Source organism: Barbatula barbatula (genome assembly GCF_947034865.1).
Source record: "Barbatula barbatula genome assembly, chromosome: 2".
Taxonomy (NCBI): Eukaryota; Metazoa; Chordata; class Actinopteri; order Cypriniformes; family Nemacheilidae; genus Barbatula; species Barbatula barbatula.
In genome coordinates this window covers 3,733,981-3,757,119 of record NC_136767.1, presented here as the reverse complement: position 1 = coordinate 3,757,119, position 23,139 = coordinate 3,733,981, and the positions used below count along the sequence as shown (strand labels likewise).

General features: G+C 39.7%; 1 protein-coding gene across 1 annotated transcript; it reads left to right on the top strand.

Annotated features, from left to right (window-relative positions):
- Window positions 1-64: 64 nt before the first annotated feature.
- Window positions 65-22,777, top strand: sik2a (salt-inducible kinase 2a). Its single transcript, XM_079485836.1, has 15 exons — window positions 65-450; window positions 1,170-1,286; window positions 2,283-2,346; window positions 6,198-6,359; window positions 12,690-12,814; window positions 13,156-13,279; window positions 13,792-14,018; window positions 14,404-14,556; window positions 15,094-15,252; window positions 18,191-18,407; window positions 19,445-19,702; window positions 20,182-20,342; window positions 20,425-20,544; window positions 20,798-20,892; window positions 21,011-22,777. Exons 1-15 carry the CDS (start codon window positions 313-315, stop codon window positions 21,420-21,422), a joined length of 2,532 nt encoding a protein of 843 aa, XP_079341962.1. The 5' UTR covers window positions 65-312; the 3' UTR covers window positions 21,423-22,777.
- Window positions 22,778-23,139: the final 362 nt, after the last annotated feature.

Below are 23,139 nucleotides of genomic sequence, written 5' to 3'. Positions count from 1 at the left end.
GACATTCGAGCCGCTTTGAGAGATCCGCCCCCTTTATAAAAATCCCTTCTGCACTGACGTCAATGCATGTCGAGCGCCAGAACATCATTCCTCATGCCGAGCATCAGATTGGAATGCGCTCTCGTTTCACACTCATGTAGAGACCTTATCTGGAAAAGAAGAAATGTGCAGGAGCCCATGGCACCCGTGCGCCCCGTTTGCCATCTAGATTTGGCACTAGAAACATAGCATACCCCGCCACTTGAATTGTTTGTAAGGAACAGGTGAGGGTGCCCAAATCATCCACACACCTCCTTATTCCACTAGAAAACTATGGTCATGGCCGCCAAAGAGCAAACGCCGTCGCAGAGGGCTCCGGTTCGAGTCGGATTCTATGATATTGAGCGCACGCTGGGAAAAGGCAATTTTGCAGTTGTGAAGCTGGCGAGACATCGCATCACCAAATCAGAGGTGGGTAAACAAGTACTTATTGTAGTGTTTGAAGTGTGCTTGTCTGCAGTCGAACCAAATGACATCTTTACTTTTACCTTGGATGAAAGAAAAATCATTTCAACCCTTTGTTAGCTGTGTATAATAGAATTGTGTAGTTGTATTTTCATGCGTAAGTTGCTCCGCGCAAGAGACGGTCACCTTTGATCTCGAGGGCATGGCGATCACTGTATCGCAGCTTGAAACGTATTCGCGTGTCCTTCCGAATTTTGCATTGCGTAATGTGGTGCGTTTTATTTGGATAGCCGGCCGTGTCTGCAATTGCGTGCGTAAACCTTATTAGTTTTCGCCTAAAATAGTCAACTTGGGCTGCTCTTTAAACTGTTGAGCGACAGAGCATGGGCTAAAGATCAGGCAGATACAACCAGACAACTTTTACAGCTACATTTCACATCCAGAAGGGAAAGTGGAATAGTTGTATTTTCTGTGGCAACTGCGTAATTTCAAGAAGTGCTGTTAAGGATGGCATCACGTGGACTGCGAACAGTTCTTTTATGCTCATTTGCATGTCTTAACATCAAGTGTCAGGACTTTTTTTCAAGCTCAGGAAGGAAGAGTGAAATAGGACAGGAAAGCAATATCTGATGCTTGAGTCTAGATACATTTGCGTTATACATCAGCAGGTCACAGACACGGCACAGAAATAAAAAGATGAACTAACATCCGCATCTCAATTGCAGGTGGCCATTAAGATCATAGACAAGACCCAGCTGGATGCTGTGAACCTGGAGAAGATCTACAGAGAGGTAGAAATCATGAAGTTGCTGGACCATCCGCACATCATCAAGCTTTACCAGGTACCGGTTCGATCGTCATACCTCTATCGTGTGTTGTGTTCCTAGAAAATAAGGTCTTTTGAACCAGTCCCCAATCCAGCTTTATAGGGTTAGCCTGTTACATTATGTAAGATTTTTAGGTCACTCTGGGCCTGAATGCTGGCAGTATCAACAGCTGCCTGCACTGTTACACAACACAGCGGCAGCAGTCGAATCATGACGTCTACAAACAGCACTAGTCGTATTGTCTGGCTGACATCGTGCATAGAGCTGGCTTCCTAAGAAATGGCCCACTGTGGTAGAAATATCTGTAACTCATGAAAATCTGTTGTTCTTAGTCTGATACCAAGCCTGGAACGTAACGCAGAAATAAAAACATACTGTTGCCGTACCATGTTAATATACAGTACTGCAAGACACACCGGTTCATACTTTGTTATTACTGTTATTATGTCTGGTTTTAAGAATAGTAGTCATTTTATTCAAACGACAAGAATTCTGTCATCATTTACTCACCGTCAAGTTCACTTCCAAATCTGTAGACATTTCTTTGTTTCGATGAACACAGAGGAAGAATGCTTGTAACCAAACAGTTCTTGGCCACCATTGACTACCGTAGTAGGAAAGATGACAATGGTAGTCAAAAGTGCCCCAGAACTGTGTGCTTTCCTACATTCTTCAAAATATCTTCTTTTGTGTTCAAAATATCTACACGAATGGATTGGTTACTGAAATATTACACCAATGCATATAAAATAATAGTCATATGTGTGACTCAGTGTGAATCTACCTGTCAAAGTCTCGATGGTTGTTGTTCTCATTCGTCTCGCACAAAATAAGATGACCGACTGTTTTCTCACTTGAAGGCGTGTGAACGCTTGTGGCAGGTTGAAGTGCCGTCAGTCTGTTATTTTCTTGAGCTTTCGGATTTTGTCCTGGCAATTTGTGATCTTAATTGGATTGTTATCCTCCTATGAATCTCAAGTGATGAAACGTACCTCTTCATTCTTTTAATAGGTAATGGAGACCAAAAACATGCTCTATCTAGTGACAGAATATGCCAGGAATGGCGAGATATTCGGTGAGTGTGTCTGTTTTCCTATATTCCCAAAAGTTCTCATTTCATTCTAAATAATATTCACTCACTTCATAGATCTCATTCAGTATTGAGGCCGTTATATAACAATACACATATAAAAATTGATATTTTCACTGTTTTCAAGCAATTTAAAGTTCTTTTTAGGTAGCCTATCGATTTTGTGTGTTCCTTGGGTATCAAACCAATGACAAGAACATATATGTTGAATGCTTTATCAATAAAATACCACATTTTTGTATGTTTTAGCTGCACATCAATTTAAATCCTAATGGGTGATCTAAGCAAAAGTTTTGTTTGTAATACATGATAATCATCTGTAATGGGAAAAGGTCTCTGTGTTTTACATGTGACCAAGGAATACAATCATCTTCTTGAAAGGGAGTAAATGGGATTTACAGCCTTATTAAGGGGCAAAAGGTTGCATATGACATGACAACTGCTGCCAAAAAACAAGATAATGATTTACAGAGAAATGTGTGTGATTTTTATTGGCGAGTCACTTTTAGTTATTGTCATTTATTTAAGACGTGCATTTCCTGGACATCAAAGTCCAGTTCACGTTCTTGGAACACATCACATTGAGTGTCAGGTAGCAGTAAGACGTGTTTGGAAAAACCTGCTACCATACTACTCCTAATATTTCTGCCGTGCACAGATTGCACACTGTGCATTGTGGGAATCTTCCGTTTACTGGTAACTGAATGACCTACGAGTGACCTTCATTTGTCAAAATGCAATATGCAACAGATGCTGTGTCCCACAGTGGCATGCTTGCATTCAAGTCTGACAAATAAACTGAAAATTAACAAGGTCATGTGACATGTACTGTACCATACTTTTCACATACTTGTTTTAATGCTGCATTAGTCAATTATGTGCAGTATGTAGATAATACATGTAGTATTTCATTTTAGCACAGCCAGTGCTTCGAAACAGGATGTCATGGAGGTTTAGATCAGAGGTGTCAAACTCTGATAATGGAGGATGACCTTTGTTCAGTTCAGTTCATCTTTATTCATTTCCGGAAACGCAATTTGGTTGCAGCATACAAGCAAATCACGTAAGACAACCCAACCACAAACAAAACAAACAAGGAAAAACAGCTGACTTTAGCTTCAACCCTTAAAGGGACACTCCACCCAAAAATGAAAATTCTGTCATGAATTACTCACCCTCTAGTTGTTCCAATCATGTATACATTTCTTTGTTCGGTTGAACACAAAGAGAGATATTTTGGAATTATGTTAGCAAACAGCACCATTGACTGCCATAGTAGGATAACAATTAACAATGTTTTGTGTCTGTTAGACACAAAAGAACATATTTCGAAGAATGAATGAAAACAAACAGTTCTGGGGCACTTTTGACTGCCATTTAAATGTTTCCTGCTATGGCAGTCAAAGGTGATTCAGAACTGTTGGTTGCTAACGTTTTTCCATAAATGTTTGGAACAACTAATTTGTGAGTAATTCATGACAGAGCTTTCATTTTAGAGCGGAGTGTCCCATTAAACACACATAATCAAAATCTTGAGGATTGTTTGAAAATGAGGTATAAGAGTGTTTAACTGATCATTGAAGGATGATGGAGATTTACTTGTTTAGAATGTGAATTTGGGTCGCAACGCTAAGGTTTGCGGGAAGTGTTTACTGTGTAATTTGCTGTTCTGTCCGGCTGTGAATGTTACATATTAACTAAGCTTCGGGAAAAACGTTATTGTTTTGGGCTTTTGGAATTAGATATGTAGATTTATGTATTCATTTAGCATTTATTCTCTATTATATTTCATTATCTGAAAAGGGCTGTAAGAACTGCATTTGTAGATCCACAATGTGAAATTATATGGACATTATCCTTCGGTACAAACATTGCAGGTTTAGTTGCGTCTTGGTTTAAAGAATTGGTTTGGCCCATTTTGTTGTCCAATGAAAGATTTAGGTCTTTGTTGACATTTAACATGTTATTTAACGTCGAAGGGCATCAGACTAATATGTCTTTCTCTAGAAACTTTAAAATGGTTTGCTCACTAATCACGTTTTCTTATATACTGTATTTATTATCTAGGGAAAGGATCTTTTGTGGTGTTATCATCGTAAAGATTAGACTTATTGATGCTGTTGCATACTGCATCTATTGGGAGGTCAAGCCATCTGTCAATTCAATATCATAACATCCCACTCACGCTTGCATCACACTGCCTCACATAGTGTTTGCATGAACAGCACATCCCATGAGATCTCCTACATGTCACTAACACATGGGCTGCGTGACGCATGCATGCATACGCATGCAGCTGCTATCTCTCCATGCCCTTGTCAGCTGATTAAGTCTGAGGACTGCTGTTTTATCAGCACTCCGCTCGCATCTGAACCCGGGTGGTACTGACAGTCTGCTCCCTTTTTGAATGTGTGGTCGGCTGAGGATGACAGGTTGGCCTTTTCGTGCCATGTTTTGATGGGGAATGAATATATTACGCTTGCTAGGGTTGTTTTTGTTGGATTCAAATTCATGAAACGCTGGCGGTTGCATATTCACTAAAGTCTGCCATAGCAAAGGGTATTAGGCAAACGGCATGGAAGGACACATGAGTTTTCTGGATCGTCTTATCTTTTGAGAAAATATTGAAATAACAAAGAAAATACACATTTAGTATAATTAAGGTAATTATATATATATAATTTGTAATTGATTGATGAAAACGAGAAAGATTGTGTTTTCTTCAAACTGTGGAAAGCCATCAGTTTATTTGTAATGTCTCAATAGTTTGACTTTGTGAAGCTTAATGTTATACAATAACTTGAAATGTTACCAAGACATGTTAAGCTTTAAATTCTGCCACCACTCAGGAAAGCAGTAAGAGAAGATAAATTTACATAAGAGATTTACAATCATACCAGAATTGAATGAATTGAAATTGTAAGAAATGAAAAGCATACTATATTGTTCCGTTGAGTAAAAGTATTCGGTACTAGTAAAATGATTGAGCTTTAAAGGGGTCATATGGCGCGAATACGTGTTTTTCTGTGTATTTGGTGTGTTATAAGTTGCACATGCATGTATTAGACACGTAAAATTGCAACAATTAAAGTATCAGAACAAAAGATGCATGCTATCTAAAAGCATATGCTCACCCAGACCTGCCTGAAACGCATTGTGTAACCACACCCCCACAAATCTACGTCAGTTCATGGTATGATTTGTTCAAAATATGGTAAGAGGCGTTACATTTCCATCCCATGCTTGCAGTATTCGACCAATCACTACGCACTGGTTAACTGGCCAATCATGGCTTTGTCAAAAATCTGCACGTTTCAGAGAGGCGAGACAAAGAGGAGATGCACGGAATGTGCAGCGTTTTTTTTAACCTTAAATCGTGTATACAGATTGCATTACATCTAAAACAAACTATAATATTAGTTGTGTCATACAACCCCTTTAATAGAATTTGAGTGAAGTAAAACTTCTACAAAATCATTTCAAAGCTTTTACACCCACAAAAACCGTTTGACGCTTTACTAACATATCATCTCTTTTATCATCACTGCGTAAGAAAGATGATTAAAAGTGGCATCATTCAACTGAACTAAATCACAGATAGTAAACTTCTGATTTATTTTGCTGCTTTTTTTATAAAATATTTTACATCTGTGGGACAAAGTCTAACAAAGCACTTAATCAGGAGTTATATGACAGTTACTGTGAAGTTTTTCCTTCCAGTTGGATGCTGTTTTTCACAATCTCCAAACCACAAAAAATCAAGACTATAACTGTAACCTAGATAACGTAGTGCAGATGATGACCCACTAACACCTGATCCCTGTCTGGCAACACAGACTACCTGGCCAGCCACGGGCGGCTCAGCGAAATGGACGCGAGGAGGAAGTTCTGGCAGATCCTCTCAGCGGTGGAGTTTTGCCACAAGCGCAATATTGTTCACAGGGACCTGAAGGCTGAGAACCTGTTACTGGATGCTCACATGAATATCAAGATAGCAGGTAAGAGAAGGTCCATCTTTAGTTTTAGGTCTGGGGATTCTGAGCCAGACATGGTGCCTTGAAGGACAGACAGATTAAAGATGAGGTGACACTGGCATGATCTAAAAGTGATGTATTTCTATGTATTTCAGTGTTTATTTGAGTGGCTTATGTCAACTATTGGCCAACTTTGTCAACCAATGTCATTAGTTTGGAGCAGATCTCCCTTTAAAATTTTGTTTAGAGGGAAGTGTTCTATTTAGTTTTTGGTCATTATACTTGACATTATATGTGAGAATCTGTTATATTATAGTGTTGCTATTTTGAAGTAACTTCTACAGTGCTTTTTACATTTTATGTATTCTCTGATGAGAAAGAGCAGTAGGATTGTTTTAAAAATAGAATTATTCCTGCAACTTTGTTTAATGCCTCTAGTGGGAAATCTACTAATTTATTTTCAAGTTAAAGCGAGTAATTTACGCCAACTGGGGCGCCAGAAATATACCGTAATTTTTTTTCCTGTAAAAATGACATGATGTCCATGTTATTTCTTGTCATTATTTTGTCTTTTCTGTAATTTGACCTATTTACCATATTTAAAAATACAGTAATCTGTACAAAAAACTGTTAAATTACAGTGTTTGGACATTGTACCTGAAATCCTGTAGAATTACAGTTCCTATTTTCTTATAAAGTGAGGAGAAAGAGCAGTAGGAGTGTTTTGAAAATATGATTATTCCTGTAATTCTTTTGAATGCCTTTAGTGGACAGACATTAAGAACACAGTTGAATTAGAATTTCTTAGAAAATCTTAAACGATTTTGACTGTTATAAAATTTGCTTTCCATGTCCAATACATGTCTACTATACATTTCCAGTCATTTTACTTCCAATTTAGACACATTATATCTACCAGTAATAATGATTTGTCTCCTGTACATATCACAAGTCAGATCAGAGTATTTTCTTTCACACACATGCACACAAAATCCCAGCCAAGTCTATCATTGGATCACATATTTACTCAGTGAGTGCTTTTCTCGTTGCTTAATCATTCCACTCCGTGCCGATCCATGCCAGCCGGTACGTAAATGGTTTAATTTTCCATCGCAGCGCTGATAACGGAAATGTTTAGAATGTAATCACAAATGCGTCACGCGGCCTTGGTATCACAAGTTCTTACTTACTGAAGTTCAGCACTGATCTGACCTAAATTAACATAGGGCCTCTGTAAAAGCGATCCATAAAAGGAAGGAAGGAGGCAGGAACCAGCGAACGTCACATAAAATAAACAATAAAACGAAAGTAAAATGCCTTACAACAACAACAAAAAGTCCAGGCCTGGTCCTCTCTCGTCGTACGCTCCTGTTGCTCTTCCTTTTATGCTCCCGAAGCACCTCTGTGAGAGATGCGAGACTGGTGCAAAGCGCAGCTGACACATTATCACTCGCGTCACGGGCCTCGGCCGTACCCTCATGGCTCTCATCCCGCACAATTGGCCTATTCAATATATTTATAAGCGATGGGTTAGTTAACCTATTTGCAAGATGAGTTTGACAAATATAAAGTTTTTCTATTTGTGCGATGTTCGCTTTGGGGTGGGTCACAGCTCAAGATTGCCTGGCTTTGTTTGGCAGGCTCCAGGCACATTTTGTGGGCACCTGGGGCAGAAGACCACTGGTTCTTGCCCATGACTGATGGGTCTGAAAGAGAGAAAAAAATGAAGCAAACATAAAACTGTGTTTAGTTGATATAAGCAGCATGAAATGCAAGATTAGTATTAGACCCCGTTTAGAAACATGTCTCCTCCGCCACAGGCCATTTTCTCTTCACCTACATTTATTTTAATAAAAAATGTTTACCCATTTAATACAGATTTAATGTAGGACTTAATTTACACCTACATTCATTTTTACATTAACACATTACTTTAACTCAAAGAAAGCTCTTTAAGACTGAAGTCAGATTAATTTAGTTTAAATTTAAATGCACTATACAACCAAAGTAATTTAAAGCAAGAACAATACTTTCAGTGTAAAAATAGTGAAACAATAATAATTCATTCATTCATTCATTCATAATTTTTACAAAACATAAATATCCAGTAAATATCCAATTCCAAAATACAAACCACGGTGCCTGCAGCAGATACAAATGTATGATGAATCACACGTGAACCCTGTCATAAGATTTCTACGTTAAATTGATAAATGACGCCCACAGGCTCTATATATGTGTGCAGAAAGCAGTCCGTTTTTGTCTGTTTCTTTGCGAGAATGTTAATAGATTGTTGTCACGTAAAATAATGAAAGTGGTACAAAGACAGTAGTTGGAATGGCGGGTGACAGAGAGACTTCTAACATGCTGTGTTTCATAAGTACCAGTCACTGAGCGGAGACTGCAAGGTCTGTGCCAGACAGTTTGTCTGTATTTATGTCATAGCAAGCTCCGAGAGAGGCACTAAAGCTGCATTGTAGGGCGTCTCAATTGTGTCACTCATGCACACAGATAACAGATGTGAAGCGCTTGCTATCACCGCACAGCTTTCACAAAGTACTCAAAAATCTCTGTATTTCAGCGAGTTTCGGTAATTGTATCAAAAAGTATGTTTTCTTTTGCAAAGGACCGTTTAAAGGCAGATGCAGCTTCTGATGGACTTTAGAAAAGTTTCTCTTTAAATTTAGAACCAAAATCGAAACAACAGTGACCTCTGAAGATGGTAGGCGTGAAGCGCTCCAAAATAGATATTGAATTCTGACTTTGCATTGGAGTCTTGGTGTCTTGTTGAATCATAGCAAAGTTTGAGGCGTTTTTGAAATCCTTCTGAAACTTTAGAATAAATACATGAGAAACAGAATGCGTGAGCAAAAGTGCCCATCTGCTTTTTGTTGAATCCCGTCATTGTCCAATATTGAAGAAATCTAATTTGAGAGCTTTCCAATGGAGTCTCTGCACAGACCATCCCTAATGTTACATTAATGTGATTGATAACCGTGTGGGTCAATCAAATCGCATCATGCAGCCTGTGAGTTCACTCCACATTCCAGCCCCCAAACAATCATTCATCTACGTCAATCATCGGTGACGCAGATCAATTAATCCACAAATTATATGGTTCCCGCTACACGATTCCATTTACGTCATTGCCACTGATGGTCTGTGAGTACAGACGCAGTGTACAGTCAGCCACTGAAAACCACCTGTTTCAGAACTGTCACAACATCCAGCGCAGTCTCACTCACCTCTGCTGCTAACACGTAGCCAGAATCTATTTAGCCATCTGGACATTTTTTACGTACAATTACTGGTGTTGTATAGTGGTGTTCACCAGTGACCAGATCTGTCAGATTAGCTTTAATTACTTTTCAACTTTGAGTACATAACACCGAATTCAATATAAGTGGTGCTTGCTAAGGCAGATACATTACGAGTTTAGCACGGTCACATTGCTCACATGGTTAAAGATTGGAACAAACAGCTAATATGATTCGCTTAACTAGGATTCGGTTCACTGGGTGTTATAATCCCACTATTTCAGCACAGTTGAATTGCCCAATAGGAGATTACCCACACTTTATGCATGCATTAATATGGAAAGGAGGTCTGAGGTTTCACTGGGTTCGCCAGATAGGCATCCTCTGTGTTTGGGGGATAAATTATTTTAGAAATACATAGCATACTTACCTTTCCTTGCTTTTATCAGAGAGACATCTCATGAGTTGTGTGTTCCACTTCCATCACATTTATTATCCCAGGTGAAGGATGCCTTTTGGTGATGTGCTGCTGATAATGCCCTTTGTATAGTTTCCATCGATGCGACACATCGTCAGTTGTGCACCTCAGCATTATTGGGTGTTTCGGTCCTTCATCACAAGACCCCCTTAACCAAAGGAAGCCCACCGCAGGTTGATCAGATCTGGGTGTGTGTCGCATTGTTGCAAGGTCATCTGGCAGCCCATGCTGTGTCCATCCGCCTCAACCAATCGAACTGGCAGCAAGTCCGACCCTCTAGCCATTAGGCCACAACTGCCTACACTGAAATGCATGCTCCGTGCCCCTGGTCCCATATGGCACAATATTACAACATAGTACCAAAATCAACGCTACCATATGGGCCAACTGGTTGGCTAAGGCTGTTATAGCCCCACTGGCACCGTAAATGCATATTCAGTACCCCCCCATATGGCTTAACCTTACAACACATTACACCATTTTATTAAGTGGTCATTTGGTAGCCCATATTGTGTTCTTCCGTTTCAACTACAGCCAGTGGCTGCTTCTGTCAGCAACAGTGGCAAGTTCTTTGAATACCCTCCGTTGGGCCTGTCCTCTGATCTCCACTTCCTTAAGCAGCCTTGTAGTAGAATTGGAAACAAAGCCCCTGCAGCCCACTTACACCTGGAACATTTCCGCTGTCAATCCCCGATCTTCAGCCTCCGCTAACAAGTTGGCATACCAGAGAATATTTCCTTCAAATGCTTCATTATTGGCCTCTTCCCAAGGTACAGTCAACTCAACTATAAGGACTGTCCTACTGGAGCTGGACCACAGAACCATGTCTGGCCTCAGGTTGGTCACTTCGATTTCCAAGGGGATAGTAAGTCTGTGGTATAACAAAGTCTTCTTCAACAAAGTATTGAGAAAAGGCTGCGAATAGATATACGTGTGCTTTTCTCACTTGAAATTTGAAGATTTCAAACAAACTTCTTTCACGTTGTCACTATGGGGTATTGTTTGTAGAATTTTGAGGAAAATAATGAATTGAATCCATTTTGGAATAAGGCTGTAACATGACAAAATGTGGAAAAGGTTAAGCACTGTGAATATTTTCCGGATGCACTGTAAATCAACTCGCATTTCCCAATCACTGGCTATACTCAGCAGACTTGAATCTGGGGTTATGGGCTTGGTCCTGTTTTATGCCCCTCCCGTATTATGGATTTTTAGCGAGTTTGCCTTGCCGTTATACGGGATGGCATTTGGTGCCACTCTCTTGGTCTCTACTGCTTCAGCCAAGCACTTTAGTACTTGATTGTGGCACCACGTGTATCTCCCCTGTGTCAACCTCTTCTTACAATCCACAAGAATATGTTTAATTTTTGCTGGAGCTGCACACATGCAGGCGGGATCCTGTCCATACCAAACATGCAGATTTGTTGGTGAGGGCAGCACATCATATGTAGCTCTTATGATAAAACTTAGTCAGTTTGTTTCAATACTCCACAGCTCACTCCAAGTGATTTTGCGCCGTTCAATGCCTTCACACCTCATCCAATGTCCTTGCTGGGCTTGAGAGAACGCTCTGTCGCATCTACATGCTTCCTCTTGACGCCGAAGCTCCTCCACTACCAGGTGTCGCTCTTCCTTTGGTGTCTTATTTCGCCCTTGTGGGTGTGGTTGATGCCAAAACAAGTCTCCCTCTGTCATGTTGAACTTGTCCAACAATGTCCTTATGTATGAGGGCTGTCTTTGCATCTCCTACCTCTGTTGTTGGGTTCCATTTCCTCCCTGTCGCTACTGTTGGAGCAGCATCTTTTACACAGGGATCACAGGATTCTTTGAGCATAATCTCTAACCTTGTTTTGGTGCATTTATATTCCTCCTCAAGGCTTGAAATGAGAAGAGAGGGAGCTCCATTCCTGTACAGCCCTATGACTTGGTAGCCCAGGCCATTTCCTTACTTGTGTACTCACCAACCTCTCCAGGTTCTTGGTGTGAGACACTGAGAGCTCGTACATTGATATTGGCCACATCAGGCGTGGCAACAAACCAAATTGAAAGCACCGGAGTTTCATCTTCCCAGGAATAGCTGTATTATTGATTTTCTTGAGACAATATGTAAGACTTTTGCATTGAAATATCCAAAACCCACAGGGGCAGTGTTATAAATCTTGTACTTAGATTGTCCCAAATGTTCCCAATGATGTTTGAATCCAAAGAAATGTACAATTTAATCAAGTGTAACATCACTCTTCATTGCGTGAAGAAAGACAATGGTTGTCGCACTCGCATGTTTCTTAGTAAATGTGAAAAAGCTCTTTTGATGGTGTTCTTTTAAAATTGTATATATCGCTGCTGTCCTTTTGAAACCTCGTATCTATACATTTTTATTAGTCGCTATTTATGTTTGTCACTGGGGTTTTGCAAATATCTAAATAAAAAGTAATAAAAAGTGTTTAATTATTCAAAAAGTATTTGGATATCCGAGGTTTTGGAAGCAGGGCGACAATAAAAAAGTTTTAAAACATAAACTAAGGGTTATTTAAGTTTAATTTAGCTTCAAATAGTTTTAGTTGAAATCAGTTTGCTCTTTATGACAGCTGGTAACAATATTTAAAAAATCTGGTGCAGATTTTGGCTTTGGTAATTTCTTCCGTCCTGGGGAGCCTCTGACCACCTGGTGTGGCAGCCCCCCGTATGCAGCTCCAGAAGTGTTCGAGGGGCAACAGTATGAGGGTCCACAACTGGACATCTGGGTAAGAGCACCTATTAATAACAGTATAGTTTGGATACATGGATGCTGTGACTCAAAGAGCAGTATAAAATACTCTTTTGTTTTACCCTTACAAAAGAGTACTATGATAGTACCATTTTGCTAATGGCATCAAATCATTACGAAACGTAGATGACTGACAAAATCCTTGTCATGTTTTGATTTGTCCCCAGTCTGTAGAGGAGATTGCGTCAACAGCTAATGATTGTTCAATTGATTGAGAACAATAATTATTTCCTGTTTAGTGTGGTCCTGTATGTGAGGTCCTAGGCAGAGTTTTATATATTATTATTGATTTTTTTTATGTGTGTGTGTGTGATACAGAGCATGGGGGTGGTTTTGTATGTGTTAGTCTGTGGCGCTCTTCCATTCGACGGCCCCAGTCTTCCAGTTCTCAGACAGAGGGTCTTGGAGGGCCGTTTCCGCATCCCCTACTTCATGAGTGAAGGTATATAAATAAACTGTAAACATACACTGTAAATATCTGGTAAAAAATATATTCTGGCACTGCAGCGCCAGTAAAAAAATAAAAATGTATCACTTAAAATTACATGTTTGTCTTGCTGTCTTTTTGTAATTTGACTTTTTTTACCATATTTCAAAAATACACTGTAAAAAATACTGTAAAAAAATTGAATTTTCTGCCAGCTGGGTCTCCAGTAAAGAAATGTAAATTTGCTGTATTTTTCTGTAATTTGATGGTATTACCGTATTTCAAAGATACACAGTAAAAAAATCTTGTAAAAACTGTGATTTTCCGGCAGCTGGAGCACCATTAAAAAAAGCATAAAATCTGTAAGAATCTGTGAAAACAGTACATTTCTGTAAAATTACAGTTTTCTACAGTTTATATATTTTTTCTGGACGTTTTTACCAGTTTTTACGTAATACCAGATGTTCAGGTCAATCTACCAATACACATTCAAAAGCCCTCTTTCTATCCCTGTATCCCAATTCCAGACTGTGAGCACCTGATCAGGAAGATGCTAGTTCTAGATCCATCCAGGCGCTTGTCCCTGAGTCAGATTAAAGAGCACCGCTGGATGGTGCAGGAGGTCCCGTCCCAGCGCCCCGTGCTTTACAGACAGGGCCTGACTAGCGAAAGTAAAACAGGATTGGGTGAGCACAGCGAGCAGGTGCTCAGACTCATGCACAGCCTGGGCATTGACCAACAGAAGACCATAGAGGTCAGTTGTGATCGTTTTTAAAAGGTGGATTGTACACAAGTCAGAATTGCAATACAAAATTATTTGAACCAAATTTGAGTTGAGGTTGCAAACAGGAGATAGCATGACTTACAAAGAAATACATTTACTACGGCAAAGTACCGTTTTTAATATGAATACATAATTCAGTAAATGTCTTTTCCTCTGATAAACTGAAAATGTGTTTTTTATTATTTATGAATGTTGCTTCTGATATTTTGTCTGACACCAATATTCATTTCTTTCCTTTGAATTGCAAATGTATTTTTCCCAAAGAACAGCCTGTCTGAACACAACAACATGCTGGTAAAATTTCACGTAGTGTTCTTGTTCTCGTTCTCAAAAACTCTCGCTCTTCTTGTCACAGTCTCTCCACAACAAAAGCTATAACCACTTTGCTGCTATCTACTACCTGCTTGTGGAGCGCTTGAAAGCACATCGCAGCAGTTTCCCTGTGGAACAGCGTTTGCACGCCAGCCAGCGCCGCCCTAGCACCGTCGCTGAGCAGACTGTTGTCAAGGTAACCCCATCTGTGAAGTCTACCCTGACATATTGAAACGGCAATGGCATAAAAATGTAAATATTGGAACAAATACTGTAATCCAGACATTCTTCCCTTGGTTTAACTGCTGGGATCATTGGTATAATTATGGCACATACTGTCGTGGGGCTTTATAAGACCTCTTCATACATCTGGGAACATTTAAGCCTGTGAATAGTTTGAATCCTTTGAAAATTTGCATTGTTAACATTTCGGTGTTAGAACATACAAAATGTTTAAGTTTTACGATGCTATGCATATGCAACTTGTGCAGTGCATGCCAACATTATGTTGTCACTACTGTAAATACTTGAACATTCTTAATGAACATTCTGCCATCATGTACCCAATCTAAAGATATTCTAAAGAATGTTGGTAACCGGACAACGCCGGTACCCATTGACTTGCATTGGTTTTGTGTCCATTCAATAGAAGTGAATGGCTACCGCCATTGTTCGGTTACCAACATTCTTCAAAATCTCTATTTTCTGTACAAATGTTTTAATCTTTCCACAGACCAATGCAGTTCCATCCCAAGTAGGCAGCCTTCCGCAGGCGTCACGTCACTTGCGTTCTCCTGTTCTCCTGCAGTCCACCACAGATACTTTTACCTTCCCACAAACCCCTGCTTCACCAGACCAGACGCTCATAGAGGAAGCTGTGGCCACTCCAAGGGTCAGATATATATTACTTGAAGCAATAACCGAAGAGAAATGATATTATAAAGATTCTGATTACGCAGACGGAGATTTCTCTTTCAAGGCTTGAGGCTGTATTTTATAAGCTACATGTTTTAAATAGCAGCGTTCCTCATTGGCGCTGCTGTATGACGACAGTGGGAGCTTTTGTTTGTAGCCTGTGAAGTTCCTCAGCCTGCGTGTCAGTCTGATCTCCTCCTCATTACTCACCGGCAATATCTCAGCATTGCTTCAGTCTCCTAAAATATCACCTGCGTAGATATTAAATAAAAAACCCTTCTATATGATTTCAGTGCAGTCCACCGGGGCTTTGCGTCAGCATGGGTATATCTCACTTATTGCTACTCCTTCGCAAGTGACTCAGACAGCACCAAGGGAATGTACGTGATATGACGCGTAGGGCTGTGCCGTATGACGTATATACTTGCTATAGGGAGATGCTTGTAGAATGCAGAAGAGTTATGATTTGTGAGGCATCAGCGGGCAGAAATTTCTTTCTCCATTAAATTATCCTCATGTCATTCATGACTTTCTCACTTCTGCTAAACACGAAAGAAGATATTTTGAGGATGTTGCTGATACAAAACCACCAAGACTGATTTCTTAAATAGTGTTCCACTTTTTTTTATGTTCTGTGTGTGTCTCTGGTGTGCGTATAACAGCAGTCTGAACTATGCACCTTCCAATATTAGTTTACAGTTTTTAATCCATTGTTTAGAAGTGTTACATAATCTTTCTGGATTCATGCCAGGCTTATTCTGTTTTTAGTTATTTGGTTAATAATAACCGAAAAAGCAGTTATTGTGCAAGTACAAACATTTTCGGAACTGCTTCTTTACCTTACCCGGATTCACGGCGATAATCTTGTAATAAGGATTTATAAATTGAGCTTTCAGGTTCTAGATGGGGATAGAGAGGCAAACTTTACAAATGCATATTTTAGGCCATCAATTTTCAAATAGTGCAAAAAGAACCTTCGCAGAGTAACAAAGTTATTCCAAATGATTTACAAAGTAATTTCATTTTGTGGATTATCCAAGCATCATTGAAGATGGGGTAACACACACAGTTTCTGCCAATCTCATATTAATCTTAAATACCTGTACAGTAGTATTGTATACGTCGTATCTTTCGGAGAGTGTTTAGTTTGATTACATTTATAAAAGAGAGATACAGCTGTACGATTATTTTTGGGAAAAGACGAGTTGCTGGAGGCAAGCAAAGGGGACGGAACTAGAGCACGAGCACACATCATTGCATTAATCCCTTCGTGTTTTTGACATTATGCACGCGCCGATTGGCAACAAAACGCAGACAAATTACTCAGTTTCACTTACCGTGTGCAGTTCATTTCCGGCAACTTCCAGCACTATCTATCAGTTTCAAACCATCTCCAATTCCTGCGTTATATCCACCGTTTATATAACATTCATCACTGAAATGCCGTGAAGAAAGAAACTACTGACTTCTCTCACTATCGCAAGAGTAACGAGCTGCAGCTGCAGACCCACAGCGCAGCCGATCTTAACGCAGCGCAGCCAATCTTGATAAGCCAATCTTACTATCGCTCGTCGGTTGGCGCATGGGCCGGCTTTTCTTTCGCCTTGCGATGCTTTTCCGGGTTCTTTTTCTTTTACGAAACAGGTATCCAGACTTTCTTTCCGAAACAAGTTGGACTGCTGGGGGAGTGTAACAAGCACAGCATCCTACATCATACTTCCGACGCGTTTTTTAACAAAGTTGACCATGTTAGGCATGAGTAGCCAGCACGTTTAACAGTGTAAAGAAGTCAGAATGCATGAAATAGCATGTTACCCCATCATTAAAACACTGATTTCTTTGGTTGCATTTCTCTAACTGTATACTGTTACTGTGATATTACTCGCACCGTGATATAAAACTATGGTCCTACATCCCAGCCCTCATAATTCTGAGGTAATTATAATGTTCATATTGGCTGTTTTCCCAAGCAGCATGGATTTGGATTTGCACATCACTCCTTTTGCAGTCTTTTGTTACTGTAAGATCAAAATGTCAGGGTTGCTGTCTGCGGTTAAACAACACCCCACCTTTGTAAATGCCCTTGACGTGCCAGTGATCTGCCAACCATGTGATCGATGCCGGGTGTCATCTCACAATTGGTGTGATGCGTGAATACAATATTTACCACCTTGACTGTGGCAAAGCAATTTCCATAGCCACGGTTCCTTTAATTGACATTCAACGTTAACACATCCCCTCTGGGTCTCCAGACACATACATGTTTGCCCTTCAACAGGTCTTTCTTCTGTTTGCTTCTATGTGTCCATATCCCTCAGCTGGTATAGTGGCACTTGCACCATCAGGATCAAGGGTTCAATTCCAAATGAAAACACTTCTCAAATGTACACATTGAATGGAAAGGATCTACCAGAGGAGTTGATGAAGAAAATCCCCTAGTTTTAGCCTAACAAAGCGAACAGGTGGCAAGCTTGGGACCTTTTTAGACAAGCTGCGGTCACACTTTCACAAACGCATTTCAGCTGGCTTATTGTAATGCAGGCGAGTTGCTGGTAGCCGGTGGGCATTTGACAGAGCAGCATTACATAATTCTGAATAATGATGACACGTTTGTGGCTTTGCAGTCTTACACAAACAAAAAAAGAGAGTAAATATTACAAGCAAAGATCTTAGCGTTCATTATCATGCTGATGCCAACCTTGCTTATATTTTCTATGTTTACATTCAAAATACTGACATTAATGTCTGAAGGTACTTTTGCGTAAATGTTTCAAGCATTTTGTGTCTCTTTGAGAATAACAAACAGTTATATTATAAATCAGATTTGATTCACTTGTCAGTTCTGGAAAAAGCAAAGTAAAATGCTGAACTGGTTTCAGCCCAAAATAACTCAACAGTCTGTATTTATGTGTCAGGTGAATGGCTACTTACTGGACCCGCTCCCTCCAGTCGTCGCCCGCAAAGTCAGCGGCTCACTGCCTGGCAATGTTATGGAGACGTCCATCGACGAGGGCATTGAGGCGGAGGAGGAGCACGCTGTCCCTCTCGCCGCCTTTCATACTGCTCGCTTTAGTCAGCGACGACATACTCTGTCTGAGGTCACCAATCAACCGCCTGTGCTGCCCATCACAGGTTAGAACTGCACTTCTGACATATCACACTGCTTTCCAGTAGCTCAGAGGTCGTGGGATCGATCCCAGGGGATTGCACATACTTAGAAAAAAAACTAAAGGATAATGCAATGTAAGGTACTTTCGCTTTCGATAAAAGCGTCTGCCAAATGCATAAATGGAAATGCATACTGTGTATTCATCAATACAACCCAATCTGGTTCAGTTGAATATTTTGTTACATTAAAGTGAACATGCGCTGTTTGAGTCTCTCTGATACATTACACTGTATAATAGCCAATTTAATGTTAAATAAAATAGTTTGCTCAACAAAACGCTGCAATAATACACGTCACTATGGGAAAGTTGTTACTAAAAGATATAAAATACAATCAGTTAAACTATGGTTTCTTGAAAATTAATCAAACAACGTCATTTTATCCAGATTGTGCAAAACATGTACTCTTGCCATTTTTGCAACCAGCTTCTTGAGCTTAAACTCTGGGATGGCTTTTAAACAGCATTGAAGGGGTTTTCATCTGTTCTGGACTCATATTGGCTGCCATTTAAGATTTTTTTTAAACAAAATGTTAGATTAGAAGTGAAAAGAAAGAAATGTTATATTTTTGGTATATAAAACTTACCCTGTTACACATAGATGCCAATATAGTGAAGAGCTACAGTATATCGTAAAGGGACCCACAAATGAACTTTCTGTCATCATTTAATCACCCTCGGGTTGTTCCAAACCTGGAACTTTCTTTGTTCTGATCAATACAGAGATAGATATTTGGAATAATTCTTGTAACCAGACAGTACTTGGCATAATATCTTCTTATGTGTTCAACAGAATAAAGACATTTTCTTACTATGGTACTCAATACTGGCAATACTGTGTGGTTGCAGGCAGAACAAAGACATTTATACAGATTTGGACTTGAGGGTGAGTAAATGATGACAGAATTTTGCGTTTTGGGTGAACTGTCCCTTTAAAAAACACAGAGATTCTAGAGTAAACAGACTTGGTCGGATAACTTTCTTTAAATGTACTCACCCCAGATCTGAACCCATCTCTGGGCAGTATGGACTCAGAATACAGCATGGGTTCTACTCAAAGTGACTTCAGTCTGCCTGAAGAGAATCCCAAAGATGTATTAAGCACTACACCTGCCAGCTCCACCGCACCGGTCTTCCTCAACACGAAGCCTCCTGACCCGATACTACAGACCATCAACCCAGAAGGACGGGATGCACACAACCATTCCCTTGTCATGTTCAGAGAGGGGCGGCGGGCGTCTGATACGTCTCTCACACAAGGTCAAACAACTGATTTACTTTACATCGTTCACCTTCTATTCTTAATCCTCATGGTTTCTTTTAAACTTGTATTACATTGATTAGGATTATGCAGAATTGTGAGTATTAGCCAAAAGGTCAATGTGACATTTAGATTCTTTATCGATCAAATGCATCTTCCCCTTAGAGGCGCATTTACCCTGGTGTTTATGCATATGAATGAAACATCTCTTTGGTCTATCCTGGTCTTTGTAGGCATCTCTAACATCAGTATTTTTGGTCCGTACCACACAAAACAGTCACTGTTTCTGAAATCTGACCTTCCATGAATAACGTCTACTTTTAAAAGCTGAAAACAATCTGGGTGATTCAGTTCTGTACTAATTATAGTAGGAGTCCAAACTATGAGTCAGACCACCTCTACAGCAGACACGGAAATAACTACACTAGTTGATCTGTCTCCAAAGGCTTTTATATTTAATGCACCTGTGGTTGTATAGGTTTAGGTACATTCAGGCAGCATCTACAGAACCTGGCCAGGACCAAAGGCTTCCTCGAGCTGAACAAAGCACCGTTAGTGTTAGGAGATGCCGGAGGAAACGCAAATCTCACCATCAACACGCAGGAGCTCTCAGACACCCATCATCCATACGGTCATCAGGTAACCAATTATACTGTAGTCTGGTTATAAAATGTCATATGACTCATTGATATGTTGATTTGGATTTCCTTAATAACATCAGGGAGATGGCCGCCAGTATCCAAGTGGAAAAGATACAATGTTTTTTACCGGTAAGAAGCACCCCTATCTGCTGTCTAGAAGACAGAGTTTGGAGACTCAGTACCTCGCTCAGAGACTACAGGTATGACATAAGAGAGTATTGTAAAACACAGGTTGTACGGACTTAAATGTGAAAAAAGTTTAATTTGTATAAAATATGTTAAAACTTACTTGTAGGAATTGTAAAATAGGATTTGGATATTATTATATTATGACTTTGTTTTAAGAGGGCTAGTCAGTTGAATAATTTGAATAAAGTGCAAAAAAGCTGTCATTTTTGTATATATGTAAAAAGTACCTTTATTCATTGTAATATATTATGTCTTGTTTTTTAGAGGGCCAGTCAGTTGGCGATTGGTCTTGGAAGTGGTCAGGTGTTTTGTAAAGAGGCTGCACCACGCACTTTGGAGCAACAGCTACAGGAGCACAGGTCAGGAACGACTGCCTTTACCGGCTTATTGAATGTTCCCTGAACTCTTGATGGTATCCTGAAGAACAAGTCTGAAGTCTTCTCACACATTCCTGTTCATTTGTGACCCCACGAGCAGACTGCAGCAGAAACGGCTCTATCTCCAGAAGCAGTCTCAGGTACAGGCTTATTTCCATCAGATGCAGCTGGCAGAAGACCCCCAGCATGTCAGCAGTCCCCTTTCTAGCCCTCCTTTCACGAGAACCCAAACCCTAACCCCTTTTCTGGAGCCCAACGCTTCATCCAACCCATACAGCCCCAAGTCAACCATCTATCCAGAATGGCCTTCAACATCTCCACCTTCAGACAGCCACACAAACTACACACCATCCCTCCCCACGGAGCCTCTCTACGCGTGGATTCCTGCCCAGTCTGGCCTCCCTTCAGGTAAAGCGGAATCTCCTTCAGCCCAGCCCGCACCTGAGACGCCCTTCCTGGACTGCGAGATGGAGACCGTGGAGGCCCCGCAAGGCTGTGTACTGGTCAACTAAAGGTTTTCGGGTGAAAATAGCCACACTGAGGCTGGATCTCAGGCATGACTCGTTTTAAAGATGTTTTGAGGGAAGACCTTAGGGTCAAACAGGATGGGTTGGTTTGTGTCCAGCTACATATAAACCCATAGACCTTACCACCCCGTGCACTTGGTTCTGTAATCCATTACAGACCTTTTTCCACAGTATTTGAGATGTGGTAGGGTCTTGAAAATGTGTTCGGTAAGCACAAATAATAGTGCAGCTACCTTAGAGTTTCGATCAGTATTAAAGCAATATTCCTTTTTCCCATAATCCTTTCAAGCTCAACGAGTTTCGATGTTTTATTTAAGTAGTTTTATTCGTATTATCCATAAATTATCAGTATCAAATAAAACTTTTACTGTTAGTATTGTGTACTTTTAAATCATGTTTAATTAATAGGCAAAATTTTGTATGTAAATATTAGGATTTAAAAAATTATTGGACATAATGTTAACCTCAATATTAAAGAACATTCGCTCCCGGTTTTACTTCCGTAATGTGACAAAATTCTAAACCAGGATCATGTATTAAGTAGTTTAACAATTTTGTCAGTGTTGTTTTAATGTTGATTTTAAAATAACAATACTTTGGATATTTTAATAAAAAGGGAAAGAACAAGGTTACAGTACATGGTAAACATTCAGACTTGTGTTACATACATTGAATCAGTTCGAACCAAACATTATTGGCTATCATGGTCAGACTAATAACTGAACAGTGTTATCTTCTCAAAGCCGGTACCCAGACTGGTTTAAAAAGTTTTTCTTAGAAAGGTTAAGTGTTGTGCCTTTTCGATTCCTGTTCCTTTTGAAGGATGATTTGTGTTAGATCCATTTCTTCTTGTACCTTCCAGTTGGAAATGCAGTATGAAACACCCTCTTTGACATACATCTTGAACCAAAGCACAGTTTCTGTTTAGGTTCTGTTTTGAAGTCCACTGTGTGGATTTAGTTTAGAACCATTCAGCTACATGATACAGTTGTCATGTTCCAACAGTATATGTCATTCGGAGTATAGCAATATCTAGAGTAATAGTTCTGATGTTCAACATATGGGTGTTGATAGTAAACGTGTCGTCATCTTATGCCTTTAAAGATAACAGATCTTATTGTAACACTTTAAAACTTGCAGTCAGGTCTTTCTTGACTATTGTTGATATTACTTTGAAAATTGAAAAGTAAACTGTTTTGTTATGGTTGTTTTTCAGTGCTATGTCTCCCAATATGTAATCACAAAATACAATTTGTAATATTCAGTTGAAAACGCTGAGTTCGTTGCACAAAGGGGGAAATAAAGGTCACGCTCCTTGACTGCAATGTTTTGCAGTTATTTGAGTTCTCATTTTCTGTCAAACCTATGTCATAACTAGCTCTGAACTTAACCGTGGCAATCGTGAATTACAAAAAATAAGTGTACTTCAAGTTGATTTTATTAAGCATAATGTATATACTTCATGTAAAGCTCAGCGTCCAGTATACCATTTACGTTATGTTTAAGGGTTCTAATGGAGATTGTTGAGAAATGTTACTATTTTGTATTTCAATACCACTTAGGACTAAATTGCCCCACTATAAGTATACTTTAGGTGTAACAGTTGTAAACTTTGAAATTTTCTTTACCACAACTCCGTTTTTGGTTTGAACTCTTACTTTACTACAAGTGAACTAGGGTACTAATAGTTTACTAGATCAAT

Coding starts and splice junctions, on each gene's coding strand:
- sik2a (XM_079485836.1), top strand. CDS start 313: ATGGTCATGGCCGCCAAAGAGCAAACGCCGTCGCAGAGGGCTCCGGTT. Junction 1,287..2,282: donor ACATCATCAAGCTTTACCAG/GTACCGGTTCGA, acceptor TTCTTTTAATAG/GTAATGGAGACCAAAAACAT. Junction 6,360..12,689: donor CATGAATATCAAGATAGCAG/GTAAGAGAAGGT, acceptor AATCTGGTGCAG/ATTTTGGCTTTGGTAATTTC.